The 24,892-nt window shown below is 50.5% G+C and overlaps 2 protein-coding genes and 1 pseudogene across 2 annotated transcripts; 1 reads left to right on the forward strand and 2 right to left on the reverse strand.

The window, feature by feature from the left end:
- Positions 1–235: 235 nt before the first annotated feature.
- Positions 236–2,870, reverse strand: LOC102846549 (annotated as a pseudogene).
- Positions 2,871–3,858: 988 nt separating this feature from the next.
- Positions 3,859–9,165, forward strand: ATHL1 (ATH1, acid trehalase-like 1 (yeast)). The gene is made up of 13 exons (XM_006893334.1): positions 3,859–4,117; positions 4,466–4,676; positions 5,210–5,645; positions 6,325–6,444; positions 6,698–6,829; positions 7,106–7,217; positions 7,411–7,483; positions 7,968–8,104; positions 8,216–8,349; positions 8,434–8,529; positions 8,622–8,719; positions 8,793–9,004; positions 9,095–9,165. The coding sequence occupies exons 1-13, from the start codon at positions 3,859–3,861 to the stop codon at positions 9,163–9,165; spliced, it is 2,091 nt and encodes a 696-aa protein (XP_006893396.1).
- Positions 9,166–11,444: 2,279 nt separating this feature from the next.
- IFITM5 (interferon induced transmembrane protein 5) lies at positions 11,445–12,442 on the reverse strand. Its single transcript, XM_006893191.1, has 2 exons — positions 12,242–12,442; positions 11,445–11,660 (listed from the first exon to the last, which is right to left on the reverse strand). Exons 1-2 carry the CDS (start codon positions 12,440–12,442, stop codon positions 11,445–11,447), a joined length of 417 nt encoding a protein of 138 aa, XP_006893253.1.
- Between the last annotated feature and the right edge of the window lie 12,450 nt (positions 12,443–24,892).

The following is a 24,892-nucleotide window of genomic DNA, read 5'->3' on the forward strand; positions in this document are numbered from 1 at the left end:
GCATAACATTCCATACATACTTAAAGCCAAAGCAAAGGGTGGAGTTCCATCTTTAAAAACTAAACAGGCATCTTGCACAACACATTCTTGGCAAAGAAACCTGGACAACATTTATCAGACAGGGTAGGGAAAGTTCTCACTCAGAATTATAAAAAAGGACAGCCAGAATTATCAACTGTTACAGAAATGAAATAAGATGGAAAATTTTAACAAACTGTTTTAACAAACTATTTTCTTAAAGAGACTTCCTCCACTGCCAGAGATCTTGAATAGCCTCCTGGTTTGTCATCCGGAAGCAGTTCTTCACATAATTCATGAATCTGGCTTCCACTTTGGGAAGAGAACCACCTTTTTCTATACTTGCTTGCATTTTTGCTTTAATGTCTTGTACAGAACTAGGTCCTTTTGGAGCTTTGGGAGTTTTGTCCCTGTTTTTTTTTGAAAGATTGTCCTTTTGATTGTGGAGTTGATGGTTTTGAGTCTTTTCCATTCTGGTTTGAGTTTTGTGCATTTTTGGCTGGAGTATCCCGTTATAGATTTCTTCACTGGTGCTTTTTCTTCAGCCTCATCATCATCTTCATCTTCATCGTCATCGTCGTCGTCATCATCGTCATCCTCTTCATCAGTGGCAAGTTTCACCTTTTTCTGTGGAATTTTGTTCCCACCTGCAGGGGCAGATCTCTTTCCTGATGTACTTAGGAGTTTCACATCCTCCTCCTCCTCTGACTCTGCACCTTCCTCCACAGCTACTCAGTGTTGTCCACTTACACGCACAGGCCCTGAGCCACACTTCAATCGTAAGACGACAGGTGGTGTTATTTCAAAGCCCCCAAGAAAAACCGTTGGCTGTACAGACATTTTCAAAGTTGTCAGTGTTCCTTTAATTGGGCTGCCCTCATAATTCATTGCCTCTGCTTAAAAAATGTGCAATTCATCCCTTGCACCAGCCCCTAAACTGACCGTTCTTAAAGATAACTGGTGCTCAATCTCATCATTATCCACCTTAAAGTGATAATCTTTGTCAGCTTTCAGTTCACAACTGAAAAGGTAGTTTTGGGGCTGCAGGGGCTCATGTCCATATCCATCGAAGCTTCCACGGGTCGGTGGCTCACATTTATGTGGGAGAGGATGGCAATAAAACACCACTGTTGCTAAGAACAGCAGCACAGGACGGAATCACAGCTGAGAATTGATGCTTTTGAGCTTTGGTGTTGGAGAAGAGTGCTGAGGGTGCCATGTACTACTAAGAAAACAGATTCATCCTGGAGAGGTTTAAACCGGGCTACTCTTTGAAGGCAAAGATTCTGAGGCTTTGTCTGACATACTTTGGTAATGTTGTAAGGAGAGACCGGTCCTTGGAGAATGGACATCATGCTTGGGAGGGTGGAGGGCAGGTGAAGTAGGGGAAGGCCCTCTGGGAAATGGATTGATTTGGTGACTGGGGTAATCGGGATGAGTGTGTCGGAGACAATGAGATTGGCACAGGACAGAGCAGAGTTTAGAGCTATTGTACATAGGGTCACTATGAGTCGCAAGCGACTCGACAGCACATAACTACGACAACAAAAGCATCCTTTAACAATCTGCGTTATGCAGATGTCACAACCCTGCCTGCTGAAACTGAGGAGGACCTGAAATGCTTGCTGCAGAGGGTCAAGGACTGCAGCCTTCATTATGGATTGAGGCTCAATGTCAAGAAGACAAAGATTCTCACCACTGGACCATCTGGCAGCATCAGGATGGATGGTTAAGAGAATGAAATTGTTAACAACTTTAGTCTGCTTGACTCCACGGTCAACACTCTTGGCACCAGTAGCCAGGAAATAAAAAACGTATTGCGATGGGAAAGTCTGCTGTTAGGGACCTCTCTAGGGTACTGAGGAGCAATGGTGTCACTCTGGAGACTAAGGTGCATCTGATGGTCTTTGCAATCACTTGTTACGCATCAGAGAGTTGGACAATGACTAGGGAGGATAGAAGAATTGATGCCTTTGAGCTGTGATGCTGAAGAAGAGTATTGAATGTACCATGGACTGCCAAGAAAAGAAACAGATTTATACTGGAAAGGGTGAAACCAGGCTGCTCCTTGGAGGCAAGGATTCTGGGGCTTCGTCTGACATACTTTGGACATGTTGTATGGAGAGACAGGTCCTTGGAGAGGGACATCATGCTTGGGAGGGTGGAGGGATGGATCAAGAGGGGAAGACCCTTTATGAGGTGAATTGATTCAGTGACTGGGGTAATCGGGATGGATGTGTCAAAGGCAGTGCAATTGGCACAGGACAGAGCAGGGTTTAGGGCTGTTGTACATAGGGTCGCTATGAGTCGCAAGGGACTCGACAGCACATAACAACAACAAAGCATCCTTAAGTTTTACAACTCGAGGCTTGAATTTTTTTCTTTAGTTCCTTCAGCTTAAGAAATACCAAGTGAGCTTGACCTTTTTGATTTTCTGACTCCAGATCTTTGTACATTTCATTATAATACTTTGTCTTCCTGTGCTGCTCCTACAGCCCAGAAGATAATACCTAGAGACTCACAAACACACACAAGACTGTAGGTACTCCTGAGCCACAAACTCCCATGGTTAGGCTCACTAGGAGAGGGCCAGCGAGCACTGTGGGAAAGCAGATGCTCTGGTGGTTTAGTGGTAAGGAGCTGCACTTCCAAGCCAAAGGCACAGGGTTCAAATCCTCCAGGCAGGCAGGAGGAGCTGCGTCCAGGGTCCGCCTGTCCTTCCGGATGACAGAGCAGGCTGGGTGCAGAAACAGGATGAGGCCTCTGGAAGGGGAGTGGCCACCCTGGCCGAAAGCCGCAGGGGCTGCTGGGCAAAGGTTACCGCCAGGCTGGAAACTTAAAGAGCTGAGCATGGACACCAGGTCAGGGGAGGGGCCCCAGGGGCTGAGCCAGGACCATTCGGGAGAGCGTGGAGAGGTGGAGGGGCCCAGCCATGCTTCGTGGGAGCAGCACCGACCAATCGTCTTGACAGCTGTGGGTTTGCAGTGTGGTCAGAAGGTCCTGCCATCAGTCATCTGAGGTCGAAGGTCGAACATCAACTACTCCCTGGACACACAAGCACCCAGCCGCCTTCCTCAGGCCTCCCTAACTGTGCGGGGAGGTGGCACTGTCCAAGCCTGGTGGGGGAAGGGCTGTAGTACGTCCCCATGAGCTGGTCCACTACCCCACCTGGCGGCCATCTGCTGGACTGCACCACCGTGTGGACATGCGGAAGGCCTAGAAAGGTCTCACCCAGCCCCTTACTGGGAATGCCGCCAGGAGGCAGGGACCTGAGCTCTTCCTGAGCTGACCTTCCTGGTGACCTGAGAGGCCAGGTAGTTAGGCAGCGGGGCTTTTTCCTGTGGTCTTGGAGGAACAGCTCAGGGAACCCAGATTTCTTCCTTATGTGAAGCCAGAGGCCAGCTGTGGGTAAGTTCCAGAATCCCCCAGCCTAGTCCCTATGCTGAGCTGCCTCAGTGCAGAGCCTCTGGCTTCTGTGGCCCAGGTCCTGTCACTCCAGGACCAGGGTGCACACACTGCAGCCTCCAACCAGGCCTCTCCTCTTGCTTGTCCACCTAAAGAAGCTGCCTCATTAAAGGCTCCAGGCTTCCCATCAGCAAACCTTAACGGGGAACAAGCCAGAACTTGTGGTGACTCAGCTGGTCAGTGCATCTGAGCAACTCTGAGAGCTGACAGTCAAACCCAGAAATCTTGAAGAAGCGGTTCCTGGAGTGGACATCCTGGAGATGCCTGTCAGGTTCTAAAACGGATATGGAGGGTTACGGACACGGAAGGGGCAGCCTACTGAAAACAGGGGCCTCATCCCAGTCCTTCTCCAGGCCACATCAGCCAAACCCGTCCATGAACGATGGCAGTGAGGACCCCACCATATTCACTGCCCACTCTCTGCCAAGTGACTCCCGCTTTTGGGCCCCCGTGACCAGCGCATACCTGGGCACACGTGTGTACCATGACGTGCTGCACATGAGCGGTGTGTACAATGGGGCTGGGAGGGACACGCACCGGGCCATCCTGCCTTGCCCCCTCAATGTCTGGCTGGAGGCCCCTGCAGATCCAGGAGAGCCGGTGACTGAAGCCTTCATTCTGGACACCAGCACAGGTAGCCACTGTCCATCCATCTGTCCTTCTCCCCCACCCCCAACCCCCACCCCCAAGGAAGCCCCTCTACAAGAGGGAGATGTCTCAGGACTCCAACTCACCATACAAAGCGGTGCTGGCGGCTCAGGGCCTTCCCCAAGGCTCTGGCTCGGGAGGGTCCTGCTCTCACTCCCCTTTCCTTGTCAGCTTCCGTGGGGTCCCTGAGCCCGGATCTTTACAGAAACTGCCTCTCAGAGGATGAATCCAGCCTGGCTGTGAGGAGGGGCCATAGGATGCCAGTGACTGGCAATCTGAGAGGCAGCTCTTGGTTTCCTCTCAGCCCCTCCCCAGTGACCCAGGCCCCTGGCAGGTTCCTTTCAGCACATGGTGGAGGGTGCCAGCTTCCAGGCCTCCCAGCGCATCTATGCCCACCGCACACTGCCCCACGTCTTGGTGTTCTCTGTGTCCATTGCCCGCAAGGTTATGGGGAGTAGGGCCATCACTGTGCAGCTGCAGGCAGCCTTCTCCCCAGAGAGCCCTGACCTGGACCTGCATCTGGGTCCTGACTTCCAAGGAGCACGGTGAGGGGAGAAGGGGGAGATGATGTGTGCCAAGAAGGGGTGTCATGGGCAGGGGTGAGAGGCTAGGTGGCCTAGTTGGGCAGAGAGAGGGCCAGGTAGGGCAGGGGTGAACAGGTAGGGGGCATCTTTGGGCAAAAAGGGGGGCCTCCTGGGGCAAGGGTGAGCAGGAAGGTGGTCTCACAAGGCAGGGGTGAGCCAGGAGAGGGTTTTGTGGGGCAGGGGTGTGTTAGGCATGAGTCAGTGGGGAGGTGGCCTCGTGGGACTCGGAGGGGGCCTGGCAGGGCACAGGTAGGTGGGGCAGGGTCTCGTTGGGTAGGGAGGGGGCCTCACGGGGTAGAGGTGAGTGGGAAGAAGGCCTTGTGAGGTAGGGGTGAACAAGGACAGGGCTTCATGGGGCAAGGGTAAATGGGGAGGGGGCCTGGTGGGGCAAGGGTGGGTGGAGAGAGGGCTGGATGGGGCAGGGAGGGGCCTAGCAGCATTGGAAAGAGGGGAGGAAGAGCCCAACCCTGGACACCATCTCTGTGCCCCTATAGGTACCTGTATGGCCTCACACACACCCCGGAACAGCCTGGGGGACAGCGACAGGAGGTGCATATGCTGTGGACACCTGCACCTGTGGCCCTGACCCTTGAAGACAGTGAGGAAGATGAGACCTGGGAGTTTCTTATGGCTGTGGGCAGCAGCCAGGCAGAAGCCCAGGCCTGCTTCCAGGAGGCTCTGTGCCTAAGGGATGGTGGTGTGCTGTATACAACCCATGCTCAGGCCTGGGCAAGTCTCTGGGCAGGCTGTTGCCTGGATGTGGCGGGGCCCTTACGGCTGCGCCAAGCCCTGCGGGGTGCCCTCTACTACCTGCTCAGTGCCCTGCCCCAGCCTGGGGTCCCAGGGTTCATCTGCCACGGCCTCAGCCCTGGTGGTCTCTCCAATGGCAGCCGTGACCAGTGCTATTGGGGCCACGTCTTCTGGGACCAGGTGCGAACCATGCAGCACAGGGGGCAGAGGGCAGTGTGCAAGGAGGGGTAAAGGCAGGCTGGGCCACTGCTCTGCCCTCTCTAGGGCTAGAGCCAGGATGCAGTGCCTTATGCACGAGGGATGGGGCCCCACAAACCAGGAACAGGAGTGCCTCCTGCCGTGTGCATGCTGGGGAGACTGATGGTGGGCAGGGCCAGAGGAGGCAGGGGAAAGCAAAGATGTGGAGGAGAAGTATTTGTTGACCACGGGGCAGAGCCCAAAGTAACTCAATTTAGTGCTGTACCTGCCCCAAGCAGCAGCTCCCTCAGCAGTCAGCACTGCAGACCCATTTTACAGATGACTTCAGCAAGGCTGTCATTCACTCAGCTTGGTGGTGGAGCAGGATCCTAGCACCAGCTGCTGGCTTGAGTGCTAGGCAGATCCAGAAGCCAGGAGAGCAGGACAGGCCGCGGGGGCAGCCAGAGGGACGCCCAGGCCTGGGAGACCTAGGACAAGCTGAGTGGACAGTAGAGAAGTGCTTTAAGGAGATGGGGGGGGGGCGCGCAGGGAAGAGGGAGGAAGACGACCTTGCAGTCCACCCTGAGCCCCACCTCAGGCTCTGAGCTCCACCAAGTACGCACAGGTGTGGAACTGTACAGCCTCCAGCTCCCATGATAAGAGCCCCCTCATATGCCCTCAGGATCTTTGGATGTTCCCCATTGTCCTCATGTTCCAACCGGAGGCTGCCAGAGCCGTCCTGGAGTACCGCATCCGCACGCTGGGCGGGGCGCTGCAGAACGCACACAACCTGGGCTACCAGGTGAGGAGACTGCGCACCCACTCAGGTGGCACAGAGCAGCCCCAGCCCTCCCTTCCTACCTTCACCCGATGGCTGCCAGGTGCATGGCAGATGCTGGCAGGTGAGGACACAGGTGTTCAGAGCCACCAGCCTGCATGAGGTCACAGGGCCACCTGTCCACTCCTGTGAGGGTACCGCCCTCAGGGTGAAGGCCCAAAGTGTTAGATGAAAGTGGGGGCCCCCAGACCCTACTCAAGTTGGCTCTGTCCCACAGGGTGCCAAGTTTGCCTGGGAGAGCGCTGGCTCTGGCCTGGAGGTCTGTCCTGAGGACATTTATGGGGTCCAAGAGGTGCACATCAATGGGGCTGTGCTGTTGGCCTTTGAACTGTACTACTACACCACTCAGGTGAGATGCCTCCTGCATGAATCCACCCAGGTGAGATGTGAACACGCCCACCTGCCCGCCCACCTGGTTCACCTTCCTGGGAGTAGGAGCACTCAGCAGGTGCTGCCACCTCCCCGGTGTGGTCCTGTCTGTCTTGGGACCAGGCCTTCTGGAGTTTGAAGCGCTAAAGGATGGGATAGGTGTTAGTGGAGAAAGTGGTGAGCTGGTGGGAGTCACAACCAAGGGCACTGTGCCCCAAATCACCTTCGCTACCTGACCCCTCCCCCCACCTCCCAGGACATGCAACTCTTCAAAGATGCTGGGGGCTGGGACCTAGTCAACGCTGTGGCTGAGTTCTGGTGCAGCCGTGTGGAGTGGAGCCCCAAGGAGGAGAAGTATCACTTGAGGGGTGAGGAGTGTGAGGGCTGTAAAATAGAGCCCCATGGAGGAGAAGGGTCACATGAGGGGTGAGGGGTGGGAGGGGAAGCTGAGTAGAAACCAGGGGTGAAGGGTCACTGGAGGGGTGAAGACAGTGGCACAGGGGTTGGCCCCAGGGCAGCCCTCCAAGCTTACCCTAAATTCTCTTGCCCTTGTGTCCCCAGGAGTCATGCCTCCAGATGAGTTCCACTCTGATGTCAGCAATTCAGTTTATACAAATGTCCTTGTACAGAACAGGTCAGGTTAAGTTCTTGCCCTCACAGGGACTTACCCCTAGGAGGCCATCACCCCACACAGGAGCCAGCCTGCCCCCTTGCATCCCCATGGGGACCTAAGCCTCTAGAGGCCAGCACCCCTCCACACACACACAGAGCAGGGGCCAGCCTCCCCCCTCTCATCCCCACAGGGACCTACCCTCACTAGAAGCCAGCATACACACAACACACACACACACACACACACACACACACACACACACACACACACACGTGTGGGGGCTGGCCTCCCTCTCTTACTCACACAGGGAACTACCTCACTAGAGGCCAGCATCCCACCCCAATCCCAAGGGACCTACACCTTCAATGGGCCACACACAGGCATGTACACACACACACTGTTCCCCACTGGGCCCGCCCCTCATTTCCTGCTTCTATTCAGCCTACCGCCCCAACATGAGGCCAGCCCCCCTCGCCCCCAGGCCCACAACCATCCCTCTCCACAGCCTGCGCTTTGCTGCTGCCCTAGCTGAGGACCTGGGTCTGACTGTTCCTGAGCAGTGGCTGGAGGTGGCTAACAAGATTAAGATACCCTTCGACCCAGAGCAGAACTTCCACCCTGAGTTTGATGGGTACAAACTTGGTGAGTCACTGAGTGGCCTAGAGCCTCCAGACACCCATGACCTGCACACAGGAACAGCATCCCTGCCCCTCCCTGGCCACTAGTAACCCTTTCTGGTGCCCCCTACTCCAGGGCAGGAGGTGAAACAGGCTGATGTTGTGCTTTTGGGCTACCCCATTCCCTTCCCCCTGAGTCCCAGCATCCGGAGGAGGAACCTGGAGTTGTACGAGGCAGTGACATCCCCCCAGGGCCCTGCCATGACCTGGGTGAGCAGCCTGCGGATGGGAGGAGGGATGATCAGCTCCCCCAAGCAGCAAGCCTCACCTCTCACCCCTGACCTCTGAACTCAGAGCATGTTTGCTGTGGGCTGGCTGGAGCTGAAGGACCCTGATCGGGGGCAGGAGCTCCTGGACAGGAGCTTTGCCAACATCACTGAACCCTTCAAGGTCAGAGGGCAGGGGGCAAAGCTGGCTCCATGGATGTGACCACAGGGAGAGCTGCCTGAAGCCCATCCATGACTGACAACTGGGCCCCACAGGTCTGGACAGAGAATGCAGATGGGTCCGGTGCTGTGAATTTTCTGACGGGCATGGGAGGCTTCCTGCAGACGGCTCTCTTTGGGTTCACAGGGTTCAGGTGAGTGTGGTGGGCAAAGCAGGTGACACTCTGGCCCTGGCCACCCTGTTTCACAGGAACTTCTTACCCCCAGGATCACCAGTGCAGGTGTAACCTTTGACCCAATGTTTCCCCTGGGAGTCTCTGGCATGTCCATCTCTGGCATCTTCTACCAGGGGAGCAAACTCAACTTCTGCTTTTCTGAGGACTCTGTGACTGTTGAGGTCACAGCCCAAGTTGGACCCTGGGCTCCCTCTTTGGAGGCTGAGCTATCACCGTCACAGGCTCGGCTCCCCCTCCCCCCAGGTAAGAGAGCCCTTGCAGACTCAAAGCTTTGGGGCATGTGATACCATGTGGTCTTGCCCACCCTCACTGCAAGTGGTCCCTCTCTCTCAGGGCAAAAGGTCTCCTTCCTCAGATCCGCTGGCCGGATACAGAGGGCCTCCCTGGTACCATCTCACCCCTGAGTGCAAAACCTTCATCCCAAGTTTCCGCAGAAGACCTTTTTGAAGATATGAGAGCCCCAGAATCTCCTCCAGGACCTGCATTCCTCCTCCCAGCCCACATCCCTCTCCTAACCTCCCAGGCCCTGCCCTGAACAACAGGGGCTGCTCTGGGATCACTGGTGCTACATCTCTGCACCCTCCTCGAGCCCCCACCTGCCCAGCCCTGCACAAGAGGGGCCCACACATCCTTATTCCACATCCACCCCATCAGTTTCCTCCTGGGAGGCTCCAGTCTTCAGTCCACACTGAGTGTCCTTATGCTCTGTCTGTGCCACCTCACTCAGAACATTGCACACCCTCTCCTCCCTGCTGTGGGGCTGGTGGACTGTGTCAGGCAACCACCATTCAAGTTTGCCCTGTCAATTGGCTTCCTCATAAATGGGCTTTTGGTTTCAAAGCTCAGGTGTGATTGCTCTGTGCTCTGGTGGACTGATCTCTCAGCTCAGCTTCTCTGGGCTCCAGCTGTGTCAGTGGAACCAACCACTCATTAGTGGTCATCTGCTGGGCACTAGCTTTCCCTTCAGAAGACATCAGCTCAGAGGCCATGGGGGAGCAGGACAGGAAGGCAGGGACATCCTGGGGGTAGAAGTTTGGGGGCCTGGGGACAAGAAGCCAGAGGCTCTGGTTGGGCGGGGGTGGGGGGGTAGGAACAAAGTTCTAGGACCTCTGGGAGTCCCGAGGCTCAGGAAATCTAGGAGACAAGTGGACCAGAGGTTCTGGGATAGTGGGGACTGGGAGGCTATGAGTAGAAAGAGTTGAACTCCAGGAGGGAAGGCCCCTGGCTGGGGTGCTCAGAGCCTGGCTTCCCTGCAGTTAAGGCCCCCACTATGAGCCACACCCTGCCATTGGCCGGGCCACAGTAGCTGAAGACTCACCAGCCACAAGGAGTGGGCATGCCTGGCAGCCTCTCTGCCAGCTGTGAGGACTTGGGACACGGGGAGGACTTGCACCCAACACACTATGGATGGTCAGAAGGCCTCCCCTCCCACTCTCTCCCTATCTGTCTGTATGTGCATGGGTGAAAGACAGACAGACAGACAGACACAGGCAGATATGCGGCAAAACTCAGAGAAATGGAAACAGAACTAGAGACACAGAACCCAAGAAACAGAGACAATGATAGTGACAAAAAGCCCAAGACACAGAGATAAGAGATACAGAGATAGATTTTTAGAAAACGATACCCAGAGATAGAGACATGGAAGAGACACTAAGATACAGTAGGGGAAGATGTGTGCGTAGGACAGTGGCAGTGGAATGTGTGTACATCTGTATGAATGTGTGCACCTGTGTGCTATATGTGCACATGCACATGTATGCACCATGGGCACATATATATGTGCACACGTGACACATACATGAACACATATGTGCACATACGCATTGGTATGTACATCTGTGCACGTGTGTTCTATATGTGCACGTGTATGTGATACACATGTGAACATGTGTGTGATGTGTGCACCTGGACATATATATGCTTGAGTGTAATATATACAGACACCTGCACATGTGTGTACATGTGTGCATCTGTGTGTATATCTCTATGTGTGTACATGTCTGCACTTGCACGTGTGTATCTGGGTGTGCATGTGTATGTGTGCCTGAATGTGTGTGTGCCATGTGTAGTTGCATGCATGTAACTGGGTGTGCATGTACATGCATGTTCTATGTGTATGCACACAAGTGGGTATCTGTGTGTGCATCTGTGTACACATGCGCTAGCCCAGATCCTTGGACAAAGTCCCACCTCACTTCAGCCCTTCAACCAGGAGGAACTGAGATTTCTGGGAATTGAGAGGACTTAGGGTCACACAGGTAGTGGCCCACAGAGGCCTATGCACACACTCTCAGGCCAGCTGAGGACCAACTCTCACAAGCAGGTACACACTCACATGCACAAATGGGCACCGTGTTCTGGAATAGACACCACTAACTACAGCCTGTGCAGCAGCAGGTGACCAGGCCTGTGCTCACAGAGCCCCTTCTGAAATGCTGGCCATCTTCACCCCAGAAGCCACAGGACAGCCCAGCACAGGGGCCACAGGGCTATGGAGGATAAGACAGTACCTTGCACCTCTCCCCTACAGCCAGGAATCAGGCACTTTCTGGACCCACGGCTTTTAATTCTGGATCCAGGCCTGAGCCTGGGTGCAGGAAGCAAGGCTGGGTGCAGAGTGAGGGGCCTGGGATGGGTCTGCAGACCGTGTGTGCAGGGGGCATGGCACCAAGCAGAGGGGTCAATTATAGTCTGCGTCGTCATCAAACTTGGTGCTGAAGAAGGCAGAGGAGCCCTTGGCCAACCTGGACAGGTGCAGGGAGCCTGTCACCACCAAGGCTAGCAGCAGCAGCGGTGGCACCAGCGTCCACATGGCAGCCAGGATGTTGTAACACTTGGCTCTGGAGCCCAGACGCTGAGCTGCCTCCAGGTCTCCGGCCACCTTCTGGTCTCGAGCCTGGGGACAGGAGAGGACACAAGCATACTCAGGCTGGTAGTCAAGGGCCTTCAAGCAAGCCCCCTCCCACAGGCTGGCTGTACTGGACAACCCTGGACAGAGGGAGCCTGCTGAGTTGACCATCCGTCCCTGGCCCCACTCCACAAGTAACCCTGGTAGCAGAGACTCCAGCCATCTCAGCCCAACCTCAGCTCCAAAGTGCCTCTGTGGGGAGATTCCCGCGGTGTTGAGACTCCCATCACACCCAGGAATCAAGAGTCCCTGCTACACCATGGGCTAGCCCTCCCTTCTCCTTTTTCCAGAAAGGATACTGGGTCTCCCTTAAGGAGTGCCCCTCCTCCTCGTTCAGCAGGGCCCCCTTAAGGAGGACCACTACCATGTCCATGGAGCAGACCTGGCCCCCACGACAGCACCTTCTACTACCCTCCTGGAAAGGGAACCCCTCAAAGTGCTCTGTCCCTTGATAAGCACCCCTGCCTTGTAGCACGAGGGGGTACGAATCCTCCATGAAGCCCCCATGCCCTCGCACCCGAGAACAAGCCTCCAAAGCCCCTTAGCGCGGGCAACCCTGCCCCGTGCACCTTGATGGAGTGAGCCAGCGCCAGGAAGCCCAGGCAGCACTGGTTCAGGTAGAGCGCGCTGAAGACGGACCAGATCATGTGGTCGCGGGGCAGGGGGGCGCGCGGTGGCCCCATTGTGAGCTCTGTGTGTGCAGCACCGTCGGAGGCAGCCGTTTGGGGCTTCAGGGCCCCGAGGTCCTCGCGGGGATACGCTGTGTCCATGGATGCCAGTGCCGTCTCCTACTTGTCCCTGGAGGCGACTCGGGCAGATCTTATAACTCCAGTCCACCCGCCTGGGGGCCAGGACCAGCGGCTGCCCGCTATGTATAACAACAAATTACTGCCTGAGGTGGGCGGAGGGCCCATCAAAGGCTACCAGAGGAGGGGTGCGCAGAGACCGCAGGCCACCCATCAGAGCTCCCACCCAATACCCCATGGGAACTCTCCTGACTCCACTCCAGGGAATGGGAATAAGGGGATGTGCAGTAGCATCGCATAGCCACTCCCCCTCCTCTGGACCCAAAGAGGTGTAAGAGCTACACTGGCTAGCTGACATTCAGGGAAGTGTGGCCACCACTCAGCCTTGTCTAGGCCTTGTCATCAGTGCCAACACCCAGCACTCCATGGGTTTCTCAGAGGCTCTTAAAGCCATCTAGCCTCTCTGAGCCTCAACAGTCCTCTCCTGTCAAATGGGGCAGCAGTCTCTGCTTGTTGACCCACTCATTAGACTCCCCCTGCCGCTGCTTGGGGACCATCAGTGCCCTGAGCGGGAGTGTGACACAGAAAACTACTGCCCTGGCACGAAAAAGAGCAAGTTTGTTCTTGAATGAGCAATACTGTGATCATGGTCACAGTCCATTTAAGCAGAGTGGTCTCTTCTGAGTGCTGGCTAGATGGACGTTTTCAAGGGAAAGTTGACAGCATCCCACTCTCTTTAGGCAGAGGGGGGTTTGAGGTGGCCCCGAAGTTAGACTTCGCTCCTCCCATGACCAGACTATCACAGGCCATCCTGCAGGAACCCAAGTCCATTTTCAGTTCTGCAGCCAGTGTGGGTCTGTGAAAGCAGACAGACCACACCTTCCTGGTGCTTGAACTGTAGCAGCTCCATCCACTCTGTCTGCTGTGGACTGTGAAGGCATCCCAGAAGCTCTGCACTACAAGAGGGTGTAGGGTCCTAGACACAAGCTCACAAGATTTGCTGCTCTGAGATGCTCTTGGATCAGCTCTGCAGGCAGCAGGAATGAGGATATTATTTTTTAATTTCAGCCCTTGAGGACACACCTCTGCTGGCCCCCCCCCCCCAGAGCTCTGCAGCTAGGCTGGTCCATGAGACAAGTTCTCTTGGGTGAGGAACCTGTCTGTCACCCCTGTGTTGACCTGGCATGGGACGAGAGCCCTTGGAGAAGGGGTGAGGCTGGGGGAGGCTGGCTGGGGCTGCCGAGGGCCATCTGCCAGCATGCATGTTGTTCTATTACCATCAAGTCACCTGCAATTCATAGCAGTGTGTACATTAGCTTTGAAACCTGCCCTAACCCGAGCCAATCTCATCGTCTCTGACAGACCTAATCCCATTTCTCTGGTTACTGAGTCAATCCATCTTATCCTGGGTCTTTCTTCCCCGAGCTGTCCTTCCACCCTTTCAAGCATGATGCCCCTCTCCATGGACTGTTACCTCCTGGCCATATGCCCTTGTCTCCAGGGAGTACCTTGGTTTCACCCTCTCCAGGACGAACCTGATTGTTCTCCTGGCAGTCCACGGTATGTTCAATACTCTTCTTCAGCACTACAACTCAAAGGCATCATTCTTCTTCTGTCATCCTTAGTGATTGTCCAGCTCTCTGATGCATAGCAAGTAAGTGCAAAGGCCATGGCCTGAATCAGGAGCACTTTAGTCTCCAGACTGATATCATTGCTCTTCAATACTCTGGAGAGGTTCCTGACAGCAGACTCCCCCAGTGAAATTTATCTTTTGATTTCCTGACTTCTGGTGCCAAGAGTGTTGATTGTGAAACCAAGAAAGCTGAAGTAGTTAACAGTCTCATTCTCTTCACCATCTGTCATGGTGCTCGCTGCCAATTGGCCCAGTGGTGAGAATCTTTGTTTTCTTGCTGTTGAGCTTCAATCCATATTGAGGACTATAGTCCTGGACCTGCAGCAAACAGCTCATGTCCTTTTCAGTTTTATCAAGTAAGATTGTGTTATTTGCATACTTCAGGTTGTTGATGAGTCTTCCTCCAATCATGATGCCACATTCCTCCTAATAAAGTCCAGCCTCTCGAATTATCTGTTCTGCATGCATGGGGTCCTCCTTTCTCAAGTTGGCCTGGTGTGGCATCTCAGGTCCACCTCTATGGAGCCTTTGGCCAATCCAGCAGGACCTCAGTCCCACAGGGCTCTTCTCCCAGGGAAGCTTGCAGGAGGGAGGTCCAGGGACATGGACCTCACCCCTGCCCCTGTCACTCGCCTACTTCCAGCAAGTATGCACGTGCAATGCCCAAAACTTAGGTGGAAACATCAGGAAGCCAATCACAAATGAGAGGAGAGTTCCTGTAAGTGAACTCTGGAGCACACTGTAGGTGAGATCAAGCCCTGAGCATACCCTGTTATAGCCGAGTCCACCTGAAGCTTGGGGTGTCCGCCCACAACCCAGATCTGTTCTCCCAGCAGGTCAGAGGGGGAGGCAATGGCTAGTAGGGAATGCTACTTTTCTATCCTCTGTGGATAGCTGGCCTCTGCCCTGTACTTCTCGCACTCTTTAGGGGTAGGGAAGGTTTTGACCACTTGGCTCATGGGGGTGGGAAGGCCGAGGAGGTGAGTTCTCCAGATCTCTGCTGGGGGCAGGGCAGTTACAGGGCCCTGCACATCCTTCTCGGGCTGAGGGTGGGGCAGGGAAAGTATTGAACATTTACAGTCCTGCTGTCACCATCTGTCCCGAAGCTTACAGGACTTGGCCAGTGCCATCCCACCAGGCAGTGAGATGCCTTCTGGCAGGACTGTGGAATCAAAGCGTTGGGGAACAGGATACTTGGGCAAGAGTAGGGGGTCCCTAAGATATGTCTTGAACGGGGGAGGAGGGCAGGAACTCAGTGCTCCAAACCAGGAGCTTCTGAAGACAGTACCTGCATGGTCATTTCTGCTGACACTCGGACATGGATGGGCTCCCCCACAGGGAAGTGTTCTGTGAAGAAGGGCCCACTTGCTGAGGCCAGATTGGGTCATGGGGAGAAGCCTAAGATAGCCTGGAGAGGTGTACAAGTCTCCCAACTCCGCAAGATGCCTCCATTCCCACACCTCTCAGCAGGGTTTGGAGGGAGAAACTGCCATTTAGTCACCCCACCCCTGTACTCCACTCTGCTCCCTCTGAGGTACCAAGTAGGAACACCAGGTTTTATCTTTGGATCTGGGAGAGGACTGTCACCTCCCTCATGGCCAGCAGGACCCAGCAGGGATCCAGGCCCAGTGAAGGTTCCTGTCACGGCCCAGACAACCTCGAGTTTGCCCAAGTCCAGAGGTGTGTTAGAGGCCATGAGTTCTGACTTCTACTTCCACAGACATGCTACAACTAGGGACTGGGCCCTCCCCTAGCCCTGGATGCCCCTTGCAGGAGCAGAGAACGAAGGGAGGTGCCCTGAGGAGACAGTAGCCAGGAAGAGAGGACAGCTGGGACAGAGAACTCCCTTCAGGAAGCCACACTAGTTACAGCCCCACCTAAGCCACAACCACCCAGATTAGAGAGTGTGCCCTTGTCATTCCAGTCAGCCTGGAAGGAGGCAACGTAGAGAGATCCCTGGCTCAGGCTCAGGACCAAGCTGGAGACTCAGGACAGAGACCCCTCCCTGTGTGATAGGGCACCTTACACACACTGCACTTTGTTGTTGTTGTTATGTGCCTTACACACACTGCACTTTGTTGTTGTTGTTGTTATGTGCCATCAAGTCGTTTCCGACTCATAGCGACCCTATGCACAACAGCTCTAAACCCTGCTCTATCCTGCGCCAACCGCACCGCCTCTGACACACCCATCCCGATTACCCCAGTCACTGAATCAATCCATCTCATAGAGGGTCTTCCCCTCCTGCGCTGTCCCTCCACCCTCTCAAGCATGATGTCCCTCTCCAAGGACCCGTCCCTCCTGGCAACATGTCCAAAGTATGTCAGACAAAGCCCCAGAATCCTTGCCTCCAAGGAGCAGCTTGGTTTAATCCTCTCCAAGATGAATCTGTTTGTTTTCCTGGCAGTCCATGGTACATTCAGTACCCTTCTCCAGCACCACAGCTCAAAAGCATCCACTCTCCTTCTGTCCTCCCTAGTCATTGTCCAACTCTCTGATGCATAACAAGCGATTGCAAATACCATGACCTGTATCAGGCGCACCTTAGTCTCCAGAGAGACACTGTTGCTCCTGAGTACCTTTGAGAGGTCCCTAACTGCAGTCTTTCCCATCGCGATACGCTTTTTGATTTCCTGACTGCTGGTACCAAGAGTGTTGACTGTGGAGCCGAGCAAAGTGAAGCTGTGAACACTCTCAATCTCTTCGTCATCCATCCTGACGCTGCCAATTGGTCCAGTGGCGAGAATCTTTGTCTTCTTGACGTTGAGCCTTAGTCCATACTGAAGGCTGCAGTCCTTGACCCTTCGCAGCAAGTGCATGAGGTCCTCCTCAGTTTCAGCAAGCAAGATTGTGTCATCTGCATAACGGAGATTGTTAATAGATCTTCCACCAATCCTGATGCCACAATTCTCCTCATAGAGCCCAGCCTCTCGAATAATCTGCTCTGCATACATGTTGAAAAGGTATGGAGACAGGATGCATCCCTGGCGTACACCCTTCCCTATTTTGAACCATGCAGTGTTACCCTGCTCTGTTCTGACTACTGCCTCTTGGTCCAAGTATAGGTTTCGTATTAGCACTGCACTTTACTGAATTAATTTCTAGACAATGTGTAAACTGCTGTGGACAGGGAAGGGTGTAGGGTGGACAAGCCAGTTTACAGTTTTAGAGCCAAAGGGCTCAAGCTGCAGCAAAGGATATTTAACTCCGTGTTTCTTTTTTAAAAAGAAAAAAATTTACTTTATATTGCTTTGCGTACAAAGTTTATACATTGTGTTTCACACTGTCCTTCACTGACACTGTGTTTCCTACAATCATTCTCATTCATGATGTTTTATAAAATCAATCACCATGCCCTTAATTACCCTGTCTTTCTAGATCCTAATTTCCTGGATCTTTCCCATTTCCCTTATCCTCTTCCCTCCACCCACCGGATTGTATGATCCTGTAATTCCCCTTTGCTAAACCTCACCCCTTAGTTCTGATTGTTCCTCAGCATCTCCAAGGTGACTTGTAAACTCATCACTGCGCCCGTGGCAATAAGAATGATGAACAGGACGGTCACCAGGAGGCTGAGGACCAGAGCGAAGATGTTCAGGCACTTGGCGATGGAGGCATAGCTCAGGGCTCCTATTATGTCATCCACCATCTTCCTGTCCCTGGACTAGGGAAGAAGAGATGATGAGGGGGCTTAGGGGAGGGGCTTGCTGGGAGCCAGAGCTGATGGTGACACTCAGGTCCCTGTGCAACCTCTACCCCCACCCATATCAAGGACCCCCATTGTCCCTGTACCCTAAGCAGGACACTTCTTACTTATCCTCTTCTCACAGCCCCTCAGTGCCTTCAAGGGCCCTAGGGCTTTCCTCTGCTGTGGTCCCAGCACAGACTCTCAGGTCTCTGAGTGAAAATACACTTTTCTGAGCTAGTAGGGGATCTAACTATAGTGCGAAGGATGAATTCCTGGGAGGGAAGCAGACTATCTTGTATCCCCAACATGTTTTTCCCAATAAATTTTTTTTTAAATAAGAAAGGAAAAAAATGTTAAGGGAAATACTTTTAAAATTTATTTTAATTAAAAAATTATTTTACTTGTGAAAAAATAAAAATAAAAATTTTATTTAAGTAAAAAAAAGAGCAAGAGAGCCAGTGAAAAAGAGAAAGATCTTAAAAAAGATGAATTGATACCATGACAACAACCACACAGGCTTAAGCACAATAGAGCTCAGGATGGTGCAGAGGCAGGCATGGATTTGCTTGGTTATACACTGGAAAACTACAGGCTGGAGCTGACTCAACAGCCCTTAACTATAACAATACAACCATCTCAGCCATTTCCTAGATGCTTTGTGAATTCTATGAGGTGTCGGAGGGAATTAAGAAACCCAAAAACAAGGAGAGAGAATTTACGCATGAGAAGGAGTTGATGTTAGAGATGATGGAAATGTTGGACATTTGGAACACTTCTAATCTCTGCTTCATGGGAGTAGCTTTATTTTGCTGCTTATTGAAAAATGTATTCATTTAAATCCTAAGAAAATATAAAAGATATATTGAGCTGGCATAGGCTTTAATTTCTGGCCTCCTTGCTCCTTGTACGGGAATGTGGGCTCTGCTTGAAGGGAGTGACTCGCTGCTGAGCTTTGAGTGTGAGGTGGGTTCTGCTGTGGAGACAGGAGAAGCAGGAACATGTTGATGGAGATATCAGGTAGGGAAGCTCAAAACTAGAACAAAACAAAGAAAGTCATAAACTAATAATTAGCTTTTCTCAGAAACCAAGGACTGTTTGTTTTGTCACCAAACCCTGTATACGGAGGCTTTGATAGTTACAATCAAGGGCCCCACCCCAACGGCCTAATAAAGCCTTATAAGGCTCATCAGTGCCCTACCCTTGCCATCTGCAAGTTCAGGGGCCTCCCTCCCAGCACCTGGCTGGTGAGAACTCTGAACCTCTCAGGAAGGATTCATCATTATCTTTCACTGCCAGTCATCTTGCCTTTGACCTCAGGACTCAACAGGGGAAGGGCTGCTTCAGGCATTGCTGGCTCAGCCTCCTGTGGTCTCCACTGAGGGACTATGGGGGGGCTGCAGGGAATTGCTGTCTGGCTGGACTCACTGGAGTGCTATGGAGGCTGACCTTCTAAACTGACCTGGGTGAGGCCTCAGGGGCAGCTCCCACCTGCTTTTCTGAGGACATGAGAGAGGGTTCTCACCTTCCTAAGACGTCCAGTTTCTCCACCTGGGACTATGAGAACAGAGCCTGACAGGGCCTTCCTGTTGGGAGTAACTCCAGAATCTCTCTTGTCTGCAGGGTTGGGGCTTTCTCGCTACAGAGGGGAGATCAAAGGACCAAGCTGGAGTACCAGGGCCCCACTGTGTTCGGACATACCACCTGCCCCGAATGCCAGCTGTCCTCACCATCCAGGACAAAAGATCTTGGTGCCCTGACCCCTCCATGGTCCCACACTTAGCCTGGTCACCTGAAGGTAGTCACGCCTGTCTAGTAACTGGCAGCAGCAACTCTTCTCCCATCCCTTCCCTCTCCTCTTCCCCCATTTCCTCTCCTCCCCTTACTCTCTTTCCTCCACTCCCACTCCCTCGCCTCCCCTCCACTTCCTCCACCCACTCCTTCTCCTCCACTCCCACTCTTTCTCTTCCCCTCATTTCTTTTCCTCCCCCCCTTTCTCTTCCCCTCATTTCTTTTCCTCCCCCCACTCCCTCTCTCCTTCCCTGACACTCTCGCCCCCCCTACTCCCTCTCCTCCCCTCCACTCCCCCTCACTCTCTTTCTAAGCATCTGCTGTCTGTCCTTTCCATCTGCTCCAGCCACCAGGGGCATGGCAGTTTGAGGTGATTCTCTCACATGCCTCTTCCTTACACTTTTGCTCAAAGGTCACCTCCTCATTGAGGACTGTTCTGCCTATGCTGTGAAAAGGAAACTTAACTGCCTGGTTCTCCTGAGCCAGTCCTGCCCTCCAGCTTGTGAAACCTCTCCTTAGGTTTCAGATACTTTCATTTTGTCTATTGTTATTGTTCATCTCCCTCTGCTGAAATGCACACCCCTCAAGAAGAAGCCTGGTCTACTTGTGACATGTCTGGACACCAAGATGTGTTTTATAAATGTCTTCTGGAAGTGTGAGCAGTGATTTTAATGGGAATGAACAAGCTAGGGGGCTCTCTTCTTCTCTCGTTGACATAATTTGGAAAAATGTTCAGCAACAGTGGAATATATAGTTTTTCAGAAATTCTGACAACACAGGTGCAAATGAAACAGAATCTGAAATAGCCCTACCCTACACACCAGGATGCTTTGCACAGATTATCACGGTCACTGTTGGGTACAACACTACAGACCATTCTCAATGCAAGTATTTATTTATAACTTCATGACTCCTGAAAAGCATACATGTGTCATAAACTCCATGTGGTCTACAAATTTATTATTTAAGTAGATGTTAATGAAGCATGTTACAGATACCAAACGTGTACAATCAATGAGAAGTCATCAGATGAATATACCTGTAATCACCCCACATCCAGGGCAGAAGTCGCCACATCCTGGAGCACTCACGCACCAGGGGATCACTCACCCTACCCCAAAGGCAGTTCCCACCTCCACCTCCGACCCCAGAACAGCAGAAGTCAGCTGTATGGATATGAACACCCGTAAAAATGAACCTACAGCACACATTCCTTCTGGTCTATCTTGTGGTAACCACTCTAGGGGCTGCAGGTTCTGTCATGGAAATGTACCCCACTCTGCTCTGGAGAGCCTCCCCTAGTTGGTGACTGCCAAGAAAATTGCTGTGGCTGGTCTTGACTATTCGGTGAACCCACATTCTCATCATCTTGGTTACACACACTGCTGGGTATGTTTCAGTCCACAGTCCTTTATAATATTTTACTTTGTCTTCTCAAGCTGCCCTCTGAAATCTTCTTTTACTTCAGCATTTCTTCCCTTTGTTTTGGCTTCTCAGTGCTCTAGTACAATTTTCAGAGTATCTTCTGGCATTCACTTTGGTGTTTTTTTTTTTCTTTTTCTCCTCGGTCTTTTTAGTGGTCTTTTATTCTCTTCATGAATGCCAAAGTACTATTCAGGTTGGAAACAGAATGCAATTCTTCAGTTAGGACAATTTTCCAAGGATGCTTTCAGGCTCTCTGATCATCAGTCTCATGGCTCCGGACCAGTGTTACAAAGTTCTCTTTGTTGTTGTTGTTGTTATGTGCCATAGAGTCACCTGCAACCCATAGAAATCCTATGTACAGTAGCTCTAAACCCTGTCCTTTTCTGAACCAGTCTCAAACAATCCCGACACACCAACCCTGACTGCCCGTCACTGTATCAATCCATCTCATCTGAGGTCTTCCTCTCCTGCGCTGTCCCTCTATGCTTCCAACCATGATGTCTTTCTCCAAGGACCAGTCTCTCCTGGCCACATGCCTAAAGTATGTAAGATGGAGCTTCAAAATCCTAGCCCACAAGGAGGAACTTGGTTTCACCCTCTCCAAGACAGGACTATTTGTTTTCTTGACAGTCCTTGGTATGTTTAAGACTCTTCTACAGCACCACAATTTGAAGGCCTACCAATAATGATGTCTCCTCCTAGCCATCCAGTTAGCCTGGAAGAAGACCTTTGTCTGGTCCCATGGGGCAGCAGTTCAATTCTGCTGTCTTATGTTGGTCTCTGGTTCTCCAAAACCTCTGCTTCTACTGCTTCAGCTGTTGCTCTCATCTCATTTCCAGGCAGTCTCACACAAGATTCTCTGGTCCAAAAGGATGCATTTCACTCTTCACTTCTATCTTGATGGAAATTAGATTCTCATTTTCTGCTTCCAAATCTGCTCAATTTAATCCTGGTAGGATGGCAAAAGTAAAAAATCCCTGCACATCTTTTAGCATGTTCTTATCTGAAGAGTACTATTTGCTTTATTTTCACATAGACATCATAGTCCCACCCAGCCATGTGGTGAAAATCAAAGCAAATGGCTAGAAAAGTAATTTTGAACAATCAATCTACTGCATCATACATCCACAAAAAAGAATAGCCTGCTACAACATGGATGAACCTCAAAAACAGTTTAACAAGGGAAATAAAACTGACATAAAATTTGCCTACAGTATGGTACCAAGAGCCAATGGTAGTAAAGGAAGAAGTTCAAGTTGCACTGAAGACATTGGCAAAATATAAGGCTTCAGGAATCGATGGAATAATAACTGATGTGTTTCAATTAACAGCACTGGACGTGCTCGCCTATCTACACTGGAAAATTTTGAGGGCATTTACTTGATCAACTGACCAGAAGATATCCATGCTTGTTCCAATTCTCAAGAGAGGTGATTCAATAGAATTTGTAAGTTATATTTCAAAAAATCATTAAATCACATGCAAGCAGAATATTGTTGAAGATAACCCAAGAACAGCTAGGTTAGTATATATACAGAGAACTATCAGAAGTTCACACTAGATTAAGGAGAGGTTGTGGCATCAGGGATATCATTGCTGATGTCAGATGAATACAGTGGCTGAAAGCAGAGAATACCAGAAGGATGCCTATTTGTGTTTTATTCAAGAAAGGTGTGCATGAGGATTATAACCTTTTACCATATTTACTCAATCAGTATGTTGAGGAAATATTCAGATAAGTTAGACTCTACAAAGAAGAATGTGGCATCTCAATTGGAGGAAGCTTTATCAACAACCTGCATATGCATTTGACATCCCCTTGCTTTGCTAGAATTGAAGAGGATTTGAACATTTGTTCCAGAAGATCAAAGACTACAGTTTATACTCAACTTATACTACAGTATTAAAAAATGGGTCTCCCAACATACAAAAGGCCTAATTCCTTGTCATCACTTCCATAAAACATGGACTTAAATAAAAAAATCTGAAATGCCTTGATTTAAAGAACATCAATAAACAAGGCACATTAGGGATGATATTTCCATACTTCAAGCTAAAGCTCGATACAACTCTTATAATTTCTGGGTTTGGTGTTTGTATGTATGTGCCTGAATCTGTGTGATACTTGGAGTTATGCAATCTTAAGTATCTTTCAAAATGGTATTCCCTTATTGAACATCCTCAAACAGCATTCAGAAGCAAAAGCTTCCTTGCTGAGACAAAGAACTTGCTTATATCTCAGTAATGGAAGACTAGCTAATCAAGCACACTTTTGTTTCAGTTTGATTCAGTTCTACTTTTGCCATAAAATAACACACAGAGGTCATTATGCTTAAGAGAGTAACCATTAACAATCCAATGGATATGAATAATTCAATAACTATCAAGAGAACATTTTTTTCAAATATTCTGTTAACTTATCAATGGAACTAGAAATTCTTTAGTTGCCTGCAAAGTAGATGGACTACAGTAACTAGAAACAACAGAAAACGAAACATAGCAAAATGGCAATGATAAATTCTGGCCTGATGACAATCACACTTAATGTGAATAGACTAAATGCACCAATTAGGAGAAAAAGGATAGCAGAGTGGATTACAAAAGCAAATGCCATCAATATGTTACCTACAAGAGATACATCTAAAAAAAAAGAAGAGAAAGACTCAAAATCAAAGGCTGGGGGGAAAAAATATACCAAGCAAATGGCAACCACCAAAAAGCAGGAGTGGTAATATTAATCTCTGATAGAATGGACTTCAGATGAAAACCACCAAAAAAGATAAGGAAGGGCATTATATACTGACTAACGGCACAATAGATCAAGAAGACATAACCTTGGTCAACATTTATGCACCAAATGATAGACCTGAAAAATACACAGAACAATAGTTATTAACAGAACTGAAGAAAGAAACAGCACAACAATAGTGGTAGGAGATTTCAACACATCACTATTACTAAAGAATAGGTCAACTCAAAAGAAACTCAACAAAGATGTAGAAGATCTAAACTATACTGTTAGCGAAACTGACCTTGTGGTACTGCACTCAACTAAAACTCAGTTCACTTTCTTCTCCAGAGCACATGGTACATTCTCCAGAATCTATCACATATTAGGACACAAAGCAAGCCTCAACAAACAAACTAAAAAACACTGAAATGATACAAAGTGTCTTCTCAGACCACAAGGTCATAAAACTAGAAATTAACCACAGTAGGGAAACACTTAAAGCTTACAAAACCACCCATGTGGAAACTGAATATCTGTCTGTTAGAAGACAATAGCTTTATAAAAGAAATAAAAAATGAAATAAAAAGGTTCTTGAAACAAATGAATATGAAAATACAACATATCAAAACCTCTGGGATGCCGCTAAGGCAGTCCTCAGAGAGCAGTTCATAGCAATTAGAACAGACATAAAAACCATAATGCATGAGAATGATTGCATGAAATACAATGTGAATGAAGAATAGAGTGAAACACAATGTATACAAACTTTGTAAGCAAACCAAGGAAATAAACAAATTAAAAAAATATGGAACAAGATGGAATAAAAATACAGCAAAATATAAAAAATAAAAATAAAAGGAAGAAAGAATAAGAATCAATAATTTAACCCAACAACTTGATCAACTAGAACAAGCACAACAACCTAATCCTACAGCCTCCAGAAGAAAAGAAATTATAAGAACAAGAGGTGAAATAAATGAGAGAGAAAAACAATTGAAACCATAAATAAGACCAATAGCTGGTTTTTCAAAAGGGTCAATAAATTTGACAAACCGCCAGTCAACTTAACAAAAGAAGGAGGAAAAAAAAGAAGACACAGATACCTCATTTAAGAAATGGTAGAGGTGACAACACAACAGACTTGATGAAATTAAATTGATGATATTAGAAAACTATGAAAAGCTATTTGTTGTTGTTGTTGTTATGTGC

The sequence above is a fragment of the Elephantulus edwardii genome, unplaced genomic scaffold (genome assembly GCF_000299155.1).
Source record: "Elephantulus edwardii isolate Elephantulus edwardi_28Jun2011 unplaced genomic scaffold, EleEdw1.0 scaffold00126, whole genome shotgun sequence".
Classification (NCBI taxonomy): domain Eukaryota; kingdom Metazoa; phylum Chordata; class Mammalia; order Macroscelidea; family Macroscelididae; genus Elephantulus; species Elephantulus edwardii.